Source organism: Coffea arabica, chromosome 3c (assembly GCF_036785885.1).
Source record: "Coffea arabica cultivar ET-39 chromosome 3c, Coffea Arabica ET-39 HiFi, whole genome shotgun sequence".
NCBI lineage: Eukaryota > Viridiplantae > Streptophyta > Magnoliopsida > Gentianales > Rubiaceae > Coffea > Coffea arabica.
Window position 1 is genome coordinate 18,307,719 of NC_092314.1, and position 15,768 is coordinate 18,323,486.

At 34.8% G+C, this 15,768-nt stretch overlaps 1 protein-coding gene across 9 annotated transcripts; it reads left to right on the top strand.

Annotated features, from left to right (window-relative positions):
- The first annotated feature begins 391 nt into the window (after window positions 1–391).
- Window positions 392–10,553, top strand: LOC113734839 (uncharacterized). 9 transcript variants are annotated; one of them, XR_003459431.2, is made up of 7 exons: window positions 392–549; window positions 2,600–2,696; window positions 2,773–3,717; window positions 4,945–4,982; window positions 5,086–5,257; window positions 9,570–9,739; window positions 10,295–10,553. XR_003459431.2 is itself a non-coding variant. In XM_072082482.1 (7 exons), exons 4-7 carry the CDS (start codon window positions 2,794–2,796, stop codon window positions 9,582–9,584), a joined length of 1,149 nt encoding a protein of 382 aa, XP_071938583.1. In that variant the 5' UTR covers window positions 400–549; window positions 1,187–1,317; window positions 2,600–2,696; window positions 2,773–2,793; the 3' UTR covers window positions 9,585–9,923. The 9 variants fall into 9 exon arrangements, 6 of the variants coding, with proteins under 6 accessions (XP_027117381.1, XP_027117382.1, XP_071938582.1 ...); XR_003459432.2 differs by having other exon boundaries at window positions 9,570–9,728; XR_011841628.1 differs by lacking the exon at window positions 10,295–10,553 and adding an exon at window positions 9,829–9,923.
- Window positions 10,554–15,768: the final 5,215 nt, after the last annotated feature.

Genomic DNA, 15,768 nt, shown 5'->3' on the forward strand with positions numbered 1-15,768 from the left:
AGATGTACGACACATAATTCGAATTTGAATTTAAAATTTAAATTTTACATATGCATTGTGCATTCAATCGTAATAATGTATACACTGTCAGTGTATATAAGATTTACTTTTTATAAAGTTCAAACTACTAGATCTTCACTAAACAAAAGTTCAATTGAATTTGACTTAAAATTTTTTTTTCTAATAAGAATTTTGACCAAAAAAAAAATAAATCAATTTCGAATAAAAATTTAAACTTGCTTAAACGGATAAACGAGTTTGAACACCAATATTCGATTCAATTGAACTTGTTCACACCGGTCATCTTTGGAAGAACAAAATGAACAAAAAAAAAAAAAAGTAAAACAAAATAAATTATTAAAAAAAAACTAAAAACTTGAAGCCTTGAACATACTGCTATTACATCCTACCAAGCCTTCAAACCAGCACTTTCAAAAGCGGGGTCTGAAGGCTCAGTCATCCCTCCCCTCTTCTCTCCAACGGTCCAACCCCAAGAGTTTGAAGACACCCATTAGCTTTATCTCATCCCTGTCCTTATCTGCAGAGAAGGTAAGAAGCAAAAAAGAAATATGAAAAACTCGAGCTCGGTTTGCAGTTCTTGTAAGAATTATGATACAGTTTCTTGATTAAATTTTTGCGGTTTTGTTTTCAGAAAGTGTCTCTGCGTTGAGGTCTTTTCTGAATCTATGAATCTCATTGACATGGGTTTTACCTTTCAGTCGACGCAAAATATCTAGAACTTGGTAGTATATTGAAGTTTTGGATTTTGAAATGCTCAAGATTTAGTGAGCCCACTTCTTCTGATTCAAGATTTGTTGTAGATATGGATTTTAGGTTCCTTCATCCAATGAACAAAATAACGGGTTGGAAAATTTATGTAAGAGTATGATGTTAGAATTATGGTTCCTTTTCTTGCTCTAGATTTGAATTTTCAAAGCTAGCATAAGAAAATATATGAAACTTGATAGGCGGTAAGTTAATTCTCTGAATGTAGAGGTGACAGAGTTCTGTTTTCCTATCCTAATTATGGGTGATTTGTAACTTAACTAAATTTGGTGACACAGTTAGCCTTGATTTAGAGCAGTTGATTATGTTTATGATGATTTGCATCGAGGTTGTTTTTTCACGGGTGTACATCATCCTAAGTCTTTAAAGTGTTTTCCTGTACAATGACAATAACATTCAGGTGGGGAGTCGATTCTCAGGAACTATCTCGACTGTCTGGTGCAATTGCACCAGCAGTTGATGGTTGAGAAACGCTTGAGGTAATTGTGGAAACACGGTAGGACTGGTGGATGAACAGAGGTTGCATACAGAGTGAGTGTATATTTGTTGTTGCAGTTTCTAATTGTCTCAGACAATTATAACTGGTAGTCGTTGAGACCCTTGATCCAGTTGAGAAATGCTTGACAACTCTAACAGTGACATAGGAATAGAGTTTACCTGCAAATATGCAAATGTTATACTCCGCTAACCATTATTAAAACAGTTAATACTTATATAGCTTAACCAACGAAAAGCCAGAACAATGACAAAAAACAAGTGATAATGGATGAAGCAAAAAGGTGATATGGACATTTGATTACTTGTTACTTTTTTGCTTACTTGTATATAGGACAAAGAAATTCCATCCCCAAAACAATCTCTCAATTTCTCTTTAAGGAGTAAAAAGTGTAACTTCCAGGTTACAAGCTATTAGCTAGTGATATGGTTTATATTTTCCTCTGAAGGAAACAGTATGAAGGACTCTTGTTTGGTCATTTCCATTGTCAAAGGAAGAATATTTCACCACAAATCTCTATCTTACTGATATTTCATTCTTGAAATAACATTAGCAGGTTCCATCTTCAATATGACTCGAAAGACTAGTTATTCATTTAATCATGCATTAATGGAACTCTAGATGCCTAGGTTTAGTGCTTCTGTTGCTCCTTAAGCAAAATCTCTGTTTCGGTTGGAATGTTTGCCTTAGATTATAGCTTGAGTTGTCTGGTTATTTGTCAAGTTAAAAATGTGTAAAGAGCTTGTGGATTATTCAGGTGATGCTGTAATGTCTTCAAGAAAGTAACAAAGATGAGCTAGATTTTTGAATTTACAAGCGGTGGACTCCTTTGCATTAGTTGTTTAATGGTTATTCTCAAGCACTACAGAGAGTGAAATATGATTCATTTCGCAATGTTTCACTTCAAAGAATGTGCTGCTGAAATTTTTGAGCAAAATATTTACCAAATAAATTTGTTTCTACATATATTGTCACATGATATAACATCAACTGTATCCTTAAGTCAACTCCATCACTGACCACTGTGAGAGACAAAAGTTGTTCAAAGTTATGCTATTGATTTTTTAAGGTGAACCTTGGGACATCAGTTAGGTCCCTGATTATGGTAGCGATTTGCTCCATAAGCACTGTAGATATTCTGTAGATATTCTGATTTAAGGGTCTAATCCGCTGGATTCTTTCCAGTGTTGCAATGGTAAGAGTCTACTGCACTGGATTTCCCGCTTTCTTTCTTGTGCAGCAAAACAGACTCAATCACCTTTTATAAGATTACTGGGATTGTCCTTTCAAGGTTTCTGATTACTTTTCTTGTCGCAGATATTTACTTGAACCATAAAAGGTAGTGGATAGTCTTCTTACAACATCTGAAACTGTTTCTGCTGAAGCAGTAATAGGAAAGAGGCTATTTGTGAAGGTAAATTTATGTTTTTGAGACGAGTGGCTTCAAAATCTTAGGGTTATCTCCTTGAGCATAACAAATTTTGCTTCAGAAGGGAAGTCCGACTACTGATATGCCTCAGATTCAGGATAGAACCTCTGGAGATCTCCTGGAGAATGCCTCTGGTTCTTCCGTGAAGTCTACAACAGTTCGCTTTCTTGAGTTTTCTGTTTTCTCACAAGAAGGGATCAACCTTGTTGTTGATATCAGTTCAAACTCATTGGATTTGCCTAAGAGATATGAAAATGAAGTCTGCTTGTGTCAAGCTTTCCCGGAGAACAAGTTTCAAAGCTTTCGTCAGGAGCTTGAATACTTGCAAAAGAACTGTAGACAGATAAAGAGTTCTTTGACTTGGAGTACAACTTCAAAGACCACATCTGGAAGTGATCATGTGAAAATTGACTCATCTCCAAATTCACTGAAAAGAGAAAATGAACATTTGGTGATTAATTGTCCAGATGGGGAAAATGGGTCTCTGGAAATGTCTCAAATGAAAGACTGCAAAATTGTTCGTGAGGTTTCAGATGCAGTGGAAAAACAAGAAAATCCAACTCTTTGCCAGCTTGATTTAGTTGTTGTTTCTGACACGACCTCAAGTACAAGCTGTGAGGTAATAGAACCTTCTTGTGCTCCCCAGGCAAAATCTACCTGCAGTTTCGTGGAAAGCTTAGCAGCAGATGGATCAGAAAATGCAACGGATTGCCAAAGTACAAGGCTTTGGAATAAAACTTACAAGAATGCAGACATACAAAGCCATTGGAGTGAAGCAAATCATGAAAATCTATTTGATGCTTCTTCAGCAATTAATACGCCTGATGTGCAGTCATCAGAAGATGCAGGCCTTCAGAAAGATGCAGCATGTTCTCCTTTTATATATGAGCCCTTGCTAAATCCTTTATATAATGTGGAAAGCACTAAAATGGAAGGGGAAGTATTGGAGAATTGTCTTGAAATTGACCAAAATGGTCATTTCAAGTCATCATCTGTTGTTGGAGAGGTAACACGTTTTTTTTCCAATTACTATTGTCGAGTAACTTTCCTGAAATGATACAGAATATTTGCTTAGTCCTGCTTCAACAGCTATTTCGAAAGGTCTTCTGTAGTTATTGCATTCTGAGAACTCTGTTTCTTCTGCAATCTTTTGTCTTCTCTGTCCTCTTTCTTTTCTTCCCATTTGGAGGCAGGTATAGAACTCTATAAGGTGCTGCTTTTATACGGCACTCTTGATTGCTTACTTTTTATTATCTATGTATCAGGTTTTTTTTTTTTTTATTAATTTTCGTGGCATCTGAAACTCAGACTATTACTAAAAAATCCTGTTTGGTTTTGTTTCAGCTTTCTGTTTGTCAATATTTTGCTTTGGTTTTTTCCTGTCAACCCAGGGCATGCTATGCCAGCTACCTGTTACTGAGGACCAGAGGAGCCATAAAAGTCTTGCATTATTTTCATTTCATTCCATCTTAAGCTCATTCTTTCTCTTATAGTGTTCAATACTGATTATGTGTGAATGGATTGGGAATTTTGCCTCCTTTCCCGTCATCTTATTTCTAGGCCTGGAAAAGAAAAACTGCATCCTTGATTGTAGGATTAATTACCCTCTTCTATCCTTCTAATTTCTGTTGCTTGAGCTATCTTGTGCCATGCGTCTCAATTTTCTAGTCATTCCTGTTGATTTTATATGCATGGGATGTATGCATGAAAGTTAATTTTCATTCTTGCCAATGTAACCGATACATTCTTATTTCTCTTTCATGCTTGGATCACACTTCACATGGGTTTTGACATCTTTCATATCCATATACAAGTTCATTGTTCTACATATTATGATCTATAGTTTGCTGGTGTTTATTCCATCTTTTGCTTTTCTTCCCATTCTCTGGGCCCTGTTTTCCACCTTAACCCCTCAAGATGTGTGGTGGTTGTCTGTAGAAAAGATTGTTTTATGAATATACTGAAACTCTCAAACTAAGAATGTATCATCAACATCAAAGTGATGGAATTATATGCAAATTACCTTGTGTTAATGAATCGAAATTTGCTTTGCTTCCATGAGATTAGTGGATTGTCATCTTTTTTTTTTGTGTTTTGTGCTAACAAAATATATCATCAGTTTGACCAGAAAGTTACTAGCTATGGATCTTTGACTTGCATTTGTGATCTTCTATTTTGTTGCTTTCTACAATAGTCCATGTCAATGTCACCTGCAGTGTTTTGCCATTTTCAGGCCTGGAGCTGTAGCATTAATGACATAGAAGCTTCAAGGTAATAGTAACTTGTTGGAAAACCTTTATCAGAATTTGTTTGATACAGTCATCTAAGCACAGATTTTTGCTGTTTTGCTTTGTTAATTATTATTTTTTACCAGTCAATCAGGAAACAAAGCAGAAATGTCCATATCTGATGGAGGATATAAAAGAAAGAGACAATGCTATCAATCTGACAAGGTTTTTGGAATTTGTGGTGGAAAAATTTTAAGAAGGTCAATGCGTCATAGTAGCAAAGGTCTCCCAAGAAGATCCAAGCGGCTTTTTCCTAAGGTTTGCGTTAATTGTTCTTAATGATAGACATCTAGGCAGATGATTAACACAACTCATACATGTTTGGCTGATTTCAATTCGACTCAAGCATCTTACTCTGCTTAGAAAATGACACTTAATAATTTCTCCAACGCATCTTTGAAGAAAAATAGCGTCTCTGAGGGTATCTTGCACGTTGAATGCTTAATAGAATAACAAGTCGGTGTCATGTTAGTATATGTGCCTTGATCTTTACTTCACACGCCACAAGATAGGCTTTAAGTTAGCAACAATGATCACATCATTGCTTCTCTTCAGTAGTTGGAAGTCAACTATTCTTGCATCTTTTTGTGTATCTAAACACACAAAGATGAAAATAAATGGAATAAAAAAAAACAACTGTCAGAAAATACATCCAAAACTTGTTTTAGTTCACTATTTTAAGATGTTAATCAAGTAGAGTAAGGTCATGTCAGAATCCCATTGAAGAAATTAGTCCAGCATGTAAAGGAGTCAGTTGTTCTTTGACATAATCAAAATTTGAATTCAGTTAGCTAGCTTGATGTATCTGCAAGAACAGGGTCTAACATCGTTATCTACCTATCCAAGTTGTTTGATATCGGTGTTCAATCTTTTGTGTTTCTGAGACTAGGTTACATATACACATCTATGTTTTAAGAAAGAAAAAGAAAGAGGATGGATAAACATGTAGGTTACTGTCATTTAACGTTTTTTTGCCCAGCAAAAATTGAGATTGTTTCTGCCAAGTTAGCTGAAGCAAGAATTTATATTGTATAGCTCCCCTTTAGACGACTGTCTCAGTGCAACGGAACTAGCATGACATAACCGTTGATGAGTAGAAAAATCATTACTGTTACGATGCCTGTGTTAGAGATGCAATGCAGTTGGTCGCGCATTCACTTGCTCTTGTGAGCTGGATATGTTACCAAAATAAATGCAAGAACAAGCGACATTTCTGATTTGTAGACATATCTACCTTGAAATTTCCTTTATGAGTGATAGATATGGAAGTGGAAATGTGGCATGAATACCATCTGTTGTCCCCTGTCCTTTATAAAAATATCTTGCCCCCTCTCCTCCTTAAGTGATGTCCCAGATGGATGCCCACTTCCCCTTTTTCTACAAGATTTTAGTTAAAATATGTACTTTTGCATTAAAGATGATAACAAAGAAGAGTCTTAACGGGCAAAAAATATTTCATGGTGATTAAGTTTGAAGCTAAATGGATCATAAACTGCTAAAAACAACCAGGAATACTAGTGTTTTGATAACCGGACCAGACCAACCATTTCGACTGGTCGAACCACAAACCAGCCATGGCACCGGTCCAGTTCATGGGTCAACCCAGAAAATCAATTGAACCAGTCCAACCTGGTTAAGAACTTATCGAGTGGGTCAAAATTGGCAAAAAACCAGACTTTTGAACCGGTTCATACTAAATTTTATTTTATTTTTTTTAAAATTAAAGTCATCCAATTTACATAATAAATAAAAGAATAAAAAAGAAAAACATTTGAACCGGTTTGAACTGGTTTGGACTGTGAACCGGAAGCTCATCCGGTTCAGTAAATGCTCCGGGTTTAAAAACATTGAGGAATACTGGTTATACAATCAGCATCTTTCTCTCAACAAATAAGTTTCATTATTCAAATCAGAATTTTAAAAACAAAAATTTTCAAATCAACATAGAGCAGGTGTGAAAGAAATAAATGCATGATCTTAAATTATTCACTATCAGCAAAATTTTCTTGTATCAAATGTTTTATTTTGCTGCTGATAAAAAAAAAATAAAAATATCTGATATTATTTTACTAGATGATTCAAATTACGTCTGAAAGTGACCGGAGAAAAATGAAGACAAAATGAAAAATGTTTATGGCAAATATGGGCCCTGCTCCAATTTCATTTACGTAGTTGTGTGATAGTTCTACTAATTTCAGAAGAGCCTTTGGTGTTCTACCCAAGAGTCTCTCTTTCTTGATATCTTTTACATAGATGTCCTGCAGCACCAAGAAGCTGCAATGTATAATAGCATGTTGGTTTCTCAATTTTTACTTTTGTACCTCATTCTTGTGCTGTAAAACGTTCTGACTTTAGTCATTTTCTGTTCTCCATTGTTATGTTTCACAATTGTAAAAGTTTAGCTCTTGAATTGTGGCAAATATAAGATACAGTTGATAACGCCATGGCATAAGGATTTAGACCACATTGTGTTTCAAAAATATGTTTACCTTAATATATTTGAAATATAATACATCTAGTTGTCCTTATGTCACTTAATTTTGTCGTGCTCACAACGGATATTCCATTACAATCATTAATGAAATGCTTCAGGTTTTTATTACAAAAGAATTTCCTCCTAGACTTCCTCAATCCAATTTTATTTGGCTGCTGCAAAACAAGACATTGTTGTTTTAGTTGTTATTGGATCTTTTATTACGCCTATGAATAACATATACCTTTGTTTCATTCATGAGGCACTCTACTTCACAAGTTATATGTTAGGCTATTGGCTTCCTTGTCTCTAAACTTGGCATATATTCTACTATCTTTGTGTAATGGCAGTTGGAAATTACGTGAGTTTTGGAATGTAACTGATCCAGTGAGGTTTTGATCTCTATTGGCTTTAATCCTTTCTGTATAAGGGTACATATATACCTAGGCACAATAATATAATGTATTTGATCGCTGAGCTAGCATGTAAGTTATCACATTCACACAAAAGAGTTAAATGAAAGAGATTCTACAGCTTGAGATGTGTATTATTTTCCTGATGCTTAGCACAAACTGTAATGTGATACACTTTTTATTGTTCACTTGAGTTTTGTTTGTGCAAGCTAGCAAACGTGGTCTGGTCTTCTGTACCATAAATTGCATAATAAACCTCAGACACATTTATGGAAATATTGAATACTGAAAAATTCTATTATTTACCTGAGGAACTTGAAATATTTTCATTTGTACATGCAGTTATTTACATATTGTGTGTGTGTGTTTCTGTTTACTTGACTGTTTTGTCTCCTGATATTTTAATTGCGTGGAGGTGGACATTACCAGAATTCTCGTCTTGCTGAGTTATTTTAAGAAATGACTGTTTATCAGAAAGTCGGATCATGATCTCATTCTTTTGAGTTTCCTACAATAGTTAGATGCTTATATTGATTACCCACATGGATAACTTTTATTTCTCAACAATGATGACAATAATCTCTGCTCGCGGAGTTACTTTTCTCCATGCTGATTTTTCAATTCTAGTTAAGAGCAAGATTTCTTACTGTGGCAAAATGATAGCATTCTTTTTCTGGGTTATATGGTAGCAATAGTGAACCACTATGACTCTGATCTTTGGAGAGCCACTTCCCTACTATGCATAACTAAACTAAAAACTGTCTCACCTCATCAGGAGGTATATCAAAAATATGAAGCTTGATGATGAAAATGTCCTATGTGAAGCTTACCTTCTGTTCCTAGTACTACAATTTTTTATGATGGCAGCAGCTGGATGCCATCTATGCTTACCTTGGCTTAATATCTGAAGCCCAACTCCCATACCAACTGAAGGCCCTTTTTGATTACCCACAATCCTGCCATATTGATAGATCAATTTTATAACTTTTGAGAAAGACCTTTGATTCACACACCCGTCTCATCCCTGACCACTTCTCTGACAGCCACCGATCCACTATGATTGTGAACATATCCATCAATGTTAGCTTCGCTGAAAATGGAGGAAAGTTCCCTGTCACAATCTGTTCTTTTCTCTTGAAGTTTAGTCATATCAGTCATAAGATTAACATAAATTGCCTTTTGGGTTCATGTAACATTCTCATTTCTTGTATTTTTCAAGTGAATCAATCGTTTGCTAGCGCACAAACTGTATTTAACATACTCTTTGCCGCTCTAGATTATAAGAGCTCAATCCTGTTCTGGCTTGTTTTTCAGGAATGCTTTACCTGTGATATAACACAGGACAATATGTCTGTAACTGTACCTGAGAATCAAATGCAAAGCTGATTTGATCTTTGGTTGTTTTGTTGCTTCAAACCATAGCTTGGTCACTGTATATTGTTGCTACCAAGTCTGTGCATAGCACGTGTCAAGTTAGGACAATTTTGTTGTGTGGAATGTAGTCCCATTGTGGTTGGTGTCTCAAATTCAATCTAAATGTCGCATCCCTACATTGTATTTGCTAATTTGCTACAAAAGAAACCCCTACTTTCTGTTACTCGAAGTATATACCTCTTCCAAGTTTGTTCATGTGTTGTGTGTATGCCTTCTATTTGCATGATTTAATCTTTTCTTATTTTTGCAGCGACTTTCTGATTGAACTTGCAAGGCGTTGGAAACTCTGGGATAGTTGTACATTCAGGATTTTCAGTGTTGGAGTTCAGATTCACGGAACTACTTATCCATATCTAATAAAACCTCTGAAGAATATTTCTGGAACCTTACCTCAGTTGCTCTCATCTTTGTGAGTTAACAGTAAGATCGATCTCATGATTTTTTATAGCAAATTCCTTTCAGCATTTCACTCCCTGTCTCAAATTATTGAATTCTGAATTTTATTGTAGCTCTGAACTAGTTTTGGTGAAACAACAGCGACTTACTGTAGTTTACAGCAACAACAGAAAACCTTTCTTATTCAAAACGCTTAAATTAGACCTAACATCTTCCGTTTTTTTTTAGTGCACGGATAGTTGCTTCTCATTTTTCTGAATCTGTTTATTACTTCTGTTTCTCCTCAGTGACACGATTTCAGTTAGTTTGCCTCTTATGTGGCTGGGTCTTCATGTTTATGAGTACATTGTATTTGTACTGTCTGTTGGTTTTGGATGAGTTAATAATGTTAAGCAGGGAATCAGCTTCTCAAAGCTGAAAACTGTTAAACCGAAAAAGTGAAATGAGTCAGGTTTCTTGATCAGACTGCAACCCATGATTTTTTGCAAACCTCTTTCACAAATAAACCGAAAAAATTTAAAAACGTAGATCAGCTTGATTTGGTTGTTTTTCAGTTAACAAGCGTCCTGTGTTTGACAGGTTTCTTCATTCTTAGAAATCAATATTCGTGCTTACAAGAAAGAACCCACACGGTTAAGCTGATTTAGTTGTTGATATGCCTTCAATTGTTTTGTACGTTGTAACAACAATGTAGGAAACTTCGTATGTTCTAGTTTTGTCATCATTTTCTTTTTAATTGTTGTAATGTTCTTTGTAAGCTCAGCAACACTTTTCCCTAAAACATCTTAGATGCAAGTAATTCGTTGAAGAATGATGTAATAAAACACTAATTTGATCTCGTCTTCCTTTTTTTTTTCTTTCTTTTCTGTGAGTTTCATTCGTACTTGTGTTGACAATCAATGAGCCACCATTTTATTGTGCAATTGGCATTTGATTGAAGTCGTGTGTGAAATCTCTAGCTATAATCCAGAATTAGCTCTTAAAAAAAAAAATCCTCCATAGTAGTATATTGTCAATAAATAAATACGGGATAACCTAACAAACTTCAATCTTATCTAAACCACCAAGTTTAGTGCAACTAATGGGAAGCTATTTGATAAATCATATACCCTAATCTCAAGTAACCAACGTCCGTGATAGAGTGGAGGTTGAGAAATGGTTTCTAACTTATCAAAAATTTACTTGTATAGTATATCTTTCAGTGATTAATTTCTGTCTATTAAGAAAACAAAAGAAATGTAAAACAGTTTGGAAGCTTTACCACAAAAATATGAAGTAATATAGGAGTTGTGGGATGAGTGATTAAGTGGAAGTTAACCACAATACTCATGTTATCTCTTTTTTTTTTTTTCCTTTTTTTTCGACAGTCGTTAATAGTCTATTCTACACCTATTCCTACTCTAACTTATTTTGGGAGGGATTCAACTGGGTCTATGGGGGCCGATGGGGACTACACAATACTCATGTTATCTAAAACTAACTATTTTGACTCTTTTCAGTTATTATGTATAATAGATATTCGACCCAACCACTACAACTATTTACTAGAAAACTTCAACCGAACTACTACAAGTACTAATAGTGATATTTGGAGTTCACTGTCATATTCATGTCATTCATAGTGATTGGTATTAATACACTCTTCTTGTGGGCAATGGTGAGACTAAACACATTAGAGCAATAACTACTTTTGGTTAATACGAGTGAGCTTTCCTCCTTGGACAATTTCATTCTCCTAAAAAGAGAGTGTTGAGAGTGGCGGGCTTGGAAGAGAAAGAAAAACATGAGAAGGTTAGAAGGAAAGGAGATACCATGAGGAGAAGGAACTGATTATGTCAATGGGAACGAGTATGAGCTTATACCCATGAAGTACTTCATTTTAAGACCTTATTTGTTTGTATAAAATTTTGCATAGAAAGTCCCCCTATAATATGTGTTGATAGTTATCGTGAATTGCTATAGAAAATACAATATTTAAGAATTTACTTAAAAGGGACAGAAGGGATAATGAGGAATCGAGTAAACTAAAGCATTTAAGGGAAAAATAAAAAGCAGTCTGCTTCCTTAGTTTGTCCACGTATGAATCAAAGCCTAAGATTTGAGTTATTGACCTTTATATACATAAGAGCATATCTACTTTTGGATTGAATACTTAAGACCGTGACCATGCACTCAATTATTGTTGTTTGGGGAAGCTTTAACAGAGATTTCTTTGTATATTGTTTGGTTGGACCATGGTCTAGAATCCATTTTGACTACACTGGGATTTTGTGCAAAAAAAAAAAAAATAAAAGAAAAGGGAAAACTATTTGGTTGGGCTAGAATTTTAGAGGAGAAGGGGGCAATCTTGTTGTTGGATACTAGTAGTTTATTGGGCATTGGAAGAAGAAGTTGAGGGATTTGTGAATGTAATGTATGTCTTTGTTTTGAAATAATTGTAATTGGCTCACAATAAACGTTATCATTCTTTAATATTTTCTTTGTCAATCCAATTTCACAAACTTTATAGACAAGATAAGAAGTCTCCAAATGTATTCCACGTTAATTAGTTAGATGAAAGACCCTTGTGACTAAAATTAAGACATAACCTATAGTGAGTTATAAACACGAATTATTCAAGGTATTTACACGATGGCCAAATTATAAATTGATATCATAATACAAGGTCGAGGTTTTCTAATGGTTTTACTAAAATTTGAATTTCCTAGCTAGCCATTTTCAAGAAATGGATCATCCTTGTCATGGCCAAAATTTTTAAGAAATGACCAAACTGTGGTAGTCATTGTTTAAACAAGTCCAAACTTATTGCATTAATCAGTTCTGCAGAAATAAATCTAAGAATGTTTTTAAAAGCCCAAATTAATCTCCCAACTCAAGTTTAAATAAAAAGAACCCTATTATATGAATGAACGTAACTCTAGGACCAAGTCTGAACTCAAATCCAACCCAATCTTAACTGGACCGTTTCAACAAATAAATGAATAAATAAATAAATGAGTAAGTTAAATCAATAAATGAAAAAAATAAATAACGCTTATTTCATGGATAACCAAATTATGACACTTTCTAAAAAAGGATAATTGCTAAATTAGGAAACTTTCTAAAAAGGAAAATCTTTCATTTTAGGAAACTTATCAAATACTTTGTATAAAAGGTTCAAACATGTTTTCTAGGGTTATCCAAGATAGAAATGAGCACTTTAAAAATAGGACAAATGAACTAATTAAGGTATATATACACTGGTTATAAATTAGAGATGAAGTCAAGGATTTCTTCATTTAAGCAGTTTGAGATAGGTGGTGTTTATACATATGTATTTTTTAAAATGTTAAATATGAATTTTCTCACGTGAAAAGTGTGATAGAAGATACAAAACCAAGCTTTTGAGGATTTGATGCATGACAAAAGTGTGATAGAAGATGCAAAACCAAGCTTTTGCTGTTTCCTTTTTCTTCTTGTCAAAACCTATTAGCTGTTGGTTAGCACTTCTTGTCAAAACCTATTAGCTTTAGAAAGATTGAACAAATAGCTGTTCGCTAGCACTTTTGTTTACCTTGTCCAGCAATGCCCATTTCTATGGCCATTGCCACCCTTACCCACCCCCCCCCCCCCCCCCCCCCCCCAAATGGCAGTAGCCTAGTTTTTCACTGCATACAGGTGAAGTACATACGCTAGAAGTATAAATATGTATGCAGGCAAGCAGAATACGAAATCCATGGGGACTTGTATGACTGACTTGTTTCAAAATTAGTTTGATGCTGATGGAAAATATTATTCAGTCCGATATAAAAAAAAAAAAGTAATGTTATGAAGGACTACTAGAAAGAATCATAAAAAATGTTCCATACCTGATAGGTAAACAATCGGAGATCCCATAAAAAGCAAAGAAACAAATTTTTAAAAATATCGTCTACTAAATTTATAGTCGAGTTTAATCCGGGGGGGGGGGGGGGGGTTGTTTTATTTAATTATTTATTTTTGTTTTGTTGATTTTTCGAGTGCTCGAAATGAAAAATTTTAGTGTTATATTCAATTATGTGCCCTAATTCCTAATTCCAAGCGCTTATGTATTTTGTGTGCTTCTCTTAAAGGCTTTCGGTCTCCAATGACAATTACATTAGCAGCAAGTAATTATTGGAGTCAAATGATTGCTTTAATCCTATGTGCCTTCCTTAAACAGTCAATGACATGCACAGTAAAAGTGAACTAAAAGTCCTATTCCATCACAATTCATGGAGATTATCAAAATTATTAGAAAATATCTATACCATAGTCATAACAAAATTCGAAGAAGTTGTCGGTATTAGCATCCAAAGGACCAGTTTTATTTATATTTAAGAAGAACCAATATAGCCCACCAGATCACATGATTAATAGTAGTAATTTTTTTATTTTTTTTATTTTAATGATTGGTATCATAAATAGTAGGAGATTCTTAACTCTTCTGGAAACAAATGCTACCAATCAAGTTTCCACAATTATTTTTGTTTGTTTGTCTGTTTGTCTTTGCCTTTTTTTTGGATCTAAGGCTGACTCTAAGCCGTTTTGAAGTATGATTTTCATTATTTTGTCATATCTTATTTTATTTTTCGTTTTGTAATTTTGTTGCTTTATTACAACCCAATTGTAAGGCCAAGTGGCGTCTTCTGAAGAGTAAAAGCGTGAAATAACTAACAAGCAAACTCTTGGCACTAAATCAAACAAGGTTAACAAAACTCGTTTCCTTGCTCCTTTTGGAAAATGAATATATGCACCCAAATTTTTGTGGATTAACATTTTTATCCTTTGACAGTATAGTGATTTTTTATATTAACAGTTTTGAATATATGTCACGTGTGCATGATTTGAAATTCAAATTTGAATTCATGTTATATATATATATATATATATATATATATATTTGTAAAAAAAAAGGACCTGACCCCACTTCAGGCTCCAACCCTTATTCGGGTTGTTGAGTTATTCCCCATTTTTGTGACAAAGCTCGAACCCTTGTTTGGTTGTTGAGTTATTCCCCAACCCATTTTTATGTCGGGTTGGTGGGTTATTCCCCAATTTGAATTCATGTTACATAACATGATCTAAAATATCCATATTGACCTGAACCTTGTTTCTGACTCGCCGTAGACCACTGCTTCATTACTATTGATAGAATTTGGGGCAGAAACTATTGCAGTTACAACGATTTTGGAAGGTTCACCGTCTTGATCGGCCAAGAAAAGAATGTGGAGCTTAAATTATAAAGTATGCCCACAAAAAATTGTTACCAAGTTTACATTGTATTCAACTTAATTTACATTCTAAACAAACGTAGTTACATTTTGTTGAAATGCACTAAACAGTTCCAGTGGAACCGTCCCAGTCCCGGGTTCCTCTGGAGGAGCTTGTTCCTGATCAGAATTTTTGCTTCCTGTACTTTCATTCCAGCATAATCCCCTATATCATAATCCTAGTTACCTCGTAGAGACCACCGCTGTAGATTATTGCCATGGCATCATCTAGCTTTTCTCTCTCATTCTGACTTTTTTTTTTTTTCTCTTCGCTCAGCGGACTTGTCTCCAAATATCCGGACGGTTGATTATGGTTATTTTCTAAAAAAGGCAAAACCCACTCATCCTTTACCCCATACTTGGCTCTAAAATCTGGTTTTGACTTCAAGTCCTGGAGTGCCATGTAATCATTGGGTGAATCACTAGGCATACTGGTGATAATCCCAGTACCATTATCAGTGAGAACGGAAAGAATTGGCAAAACGTATGTAATGTTATTGAAAGCTAAGGGAGATCTCAATGGTAGCCGAATAATATCTTGGCTTGCTAATTCAACATAACAGGTTGGTTGCTGTGGCACACACGACAATCTTTGATTCGCCAAATTAAGCGCTGCCCTCCTGGTTAAGATGAATACCTCAGTGTCACTTATTTCATAAGCACCATATTTCACCTCTGGCAGAGCCCAGGGATTTGTCTGCCCATACATGGTTGCTGCCCTCTTAGTTAAAGCACCAAATCTTCCCTCCGGCAGAACCCAGGCATTTGTTCGCCCATACAAAG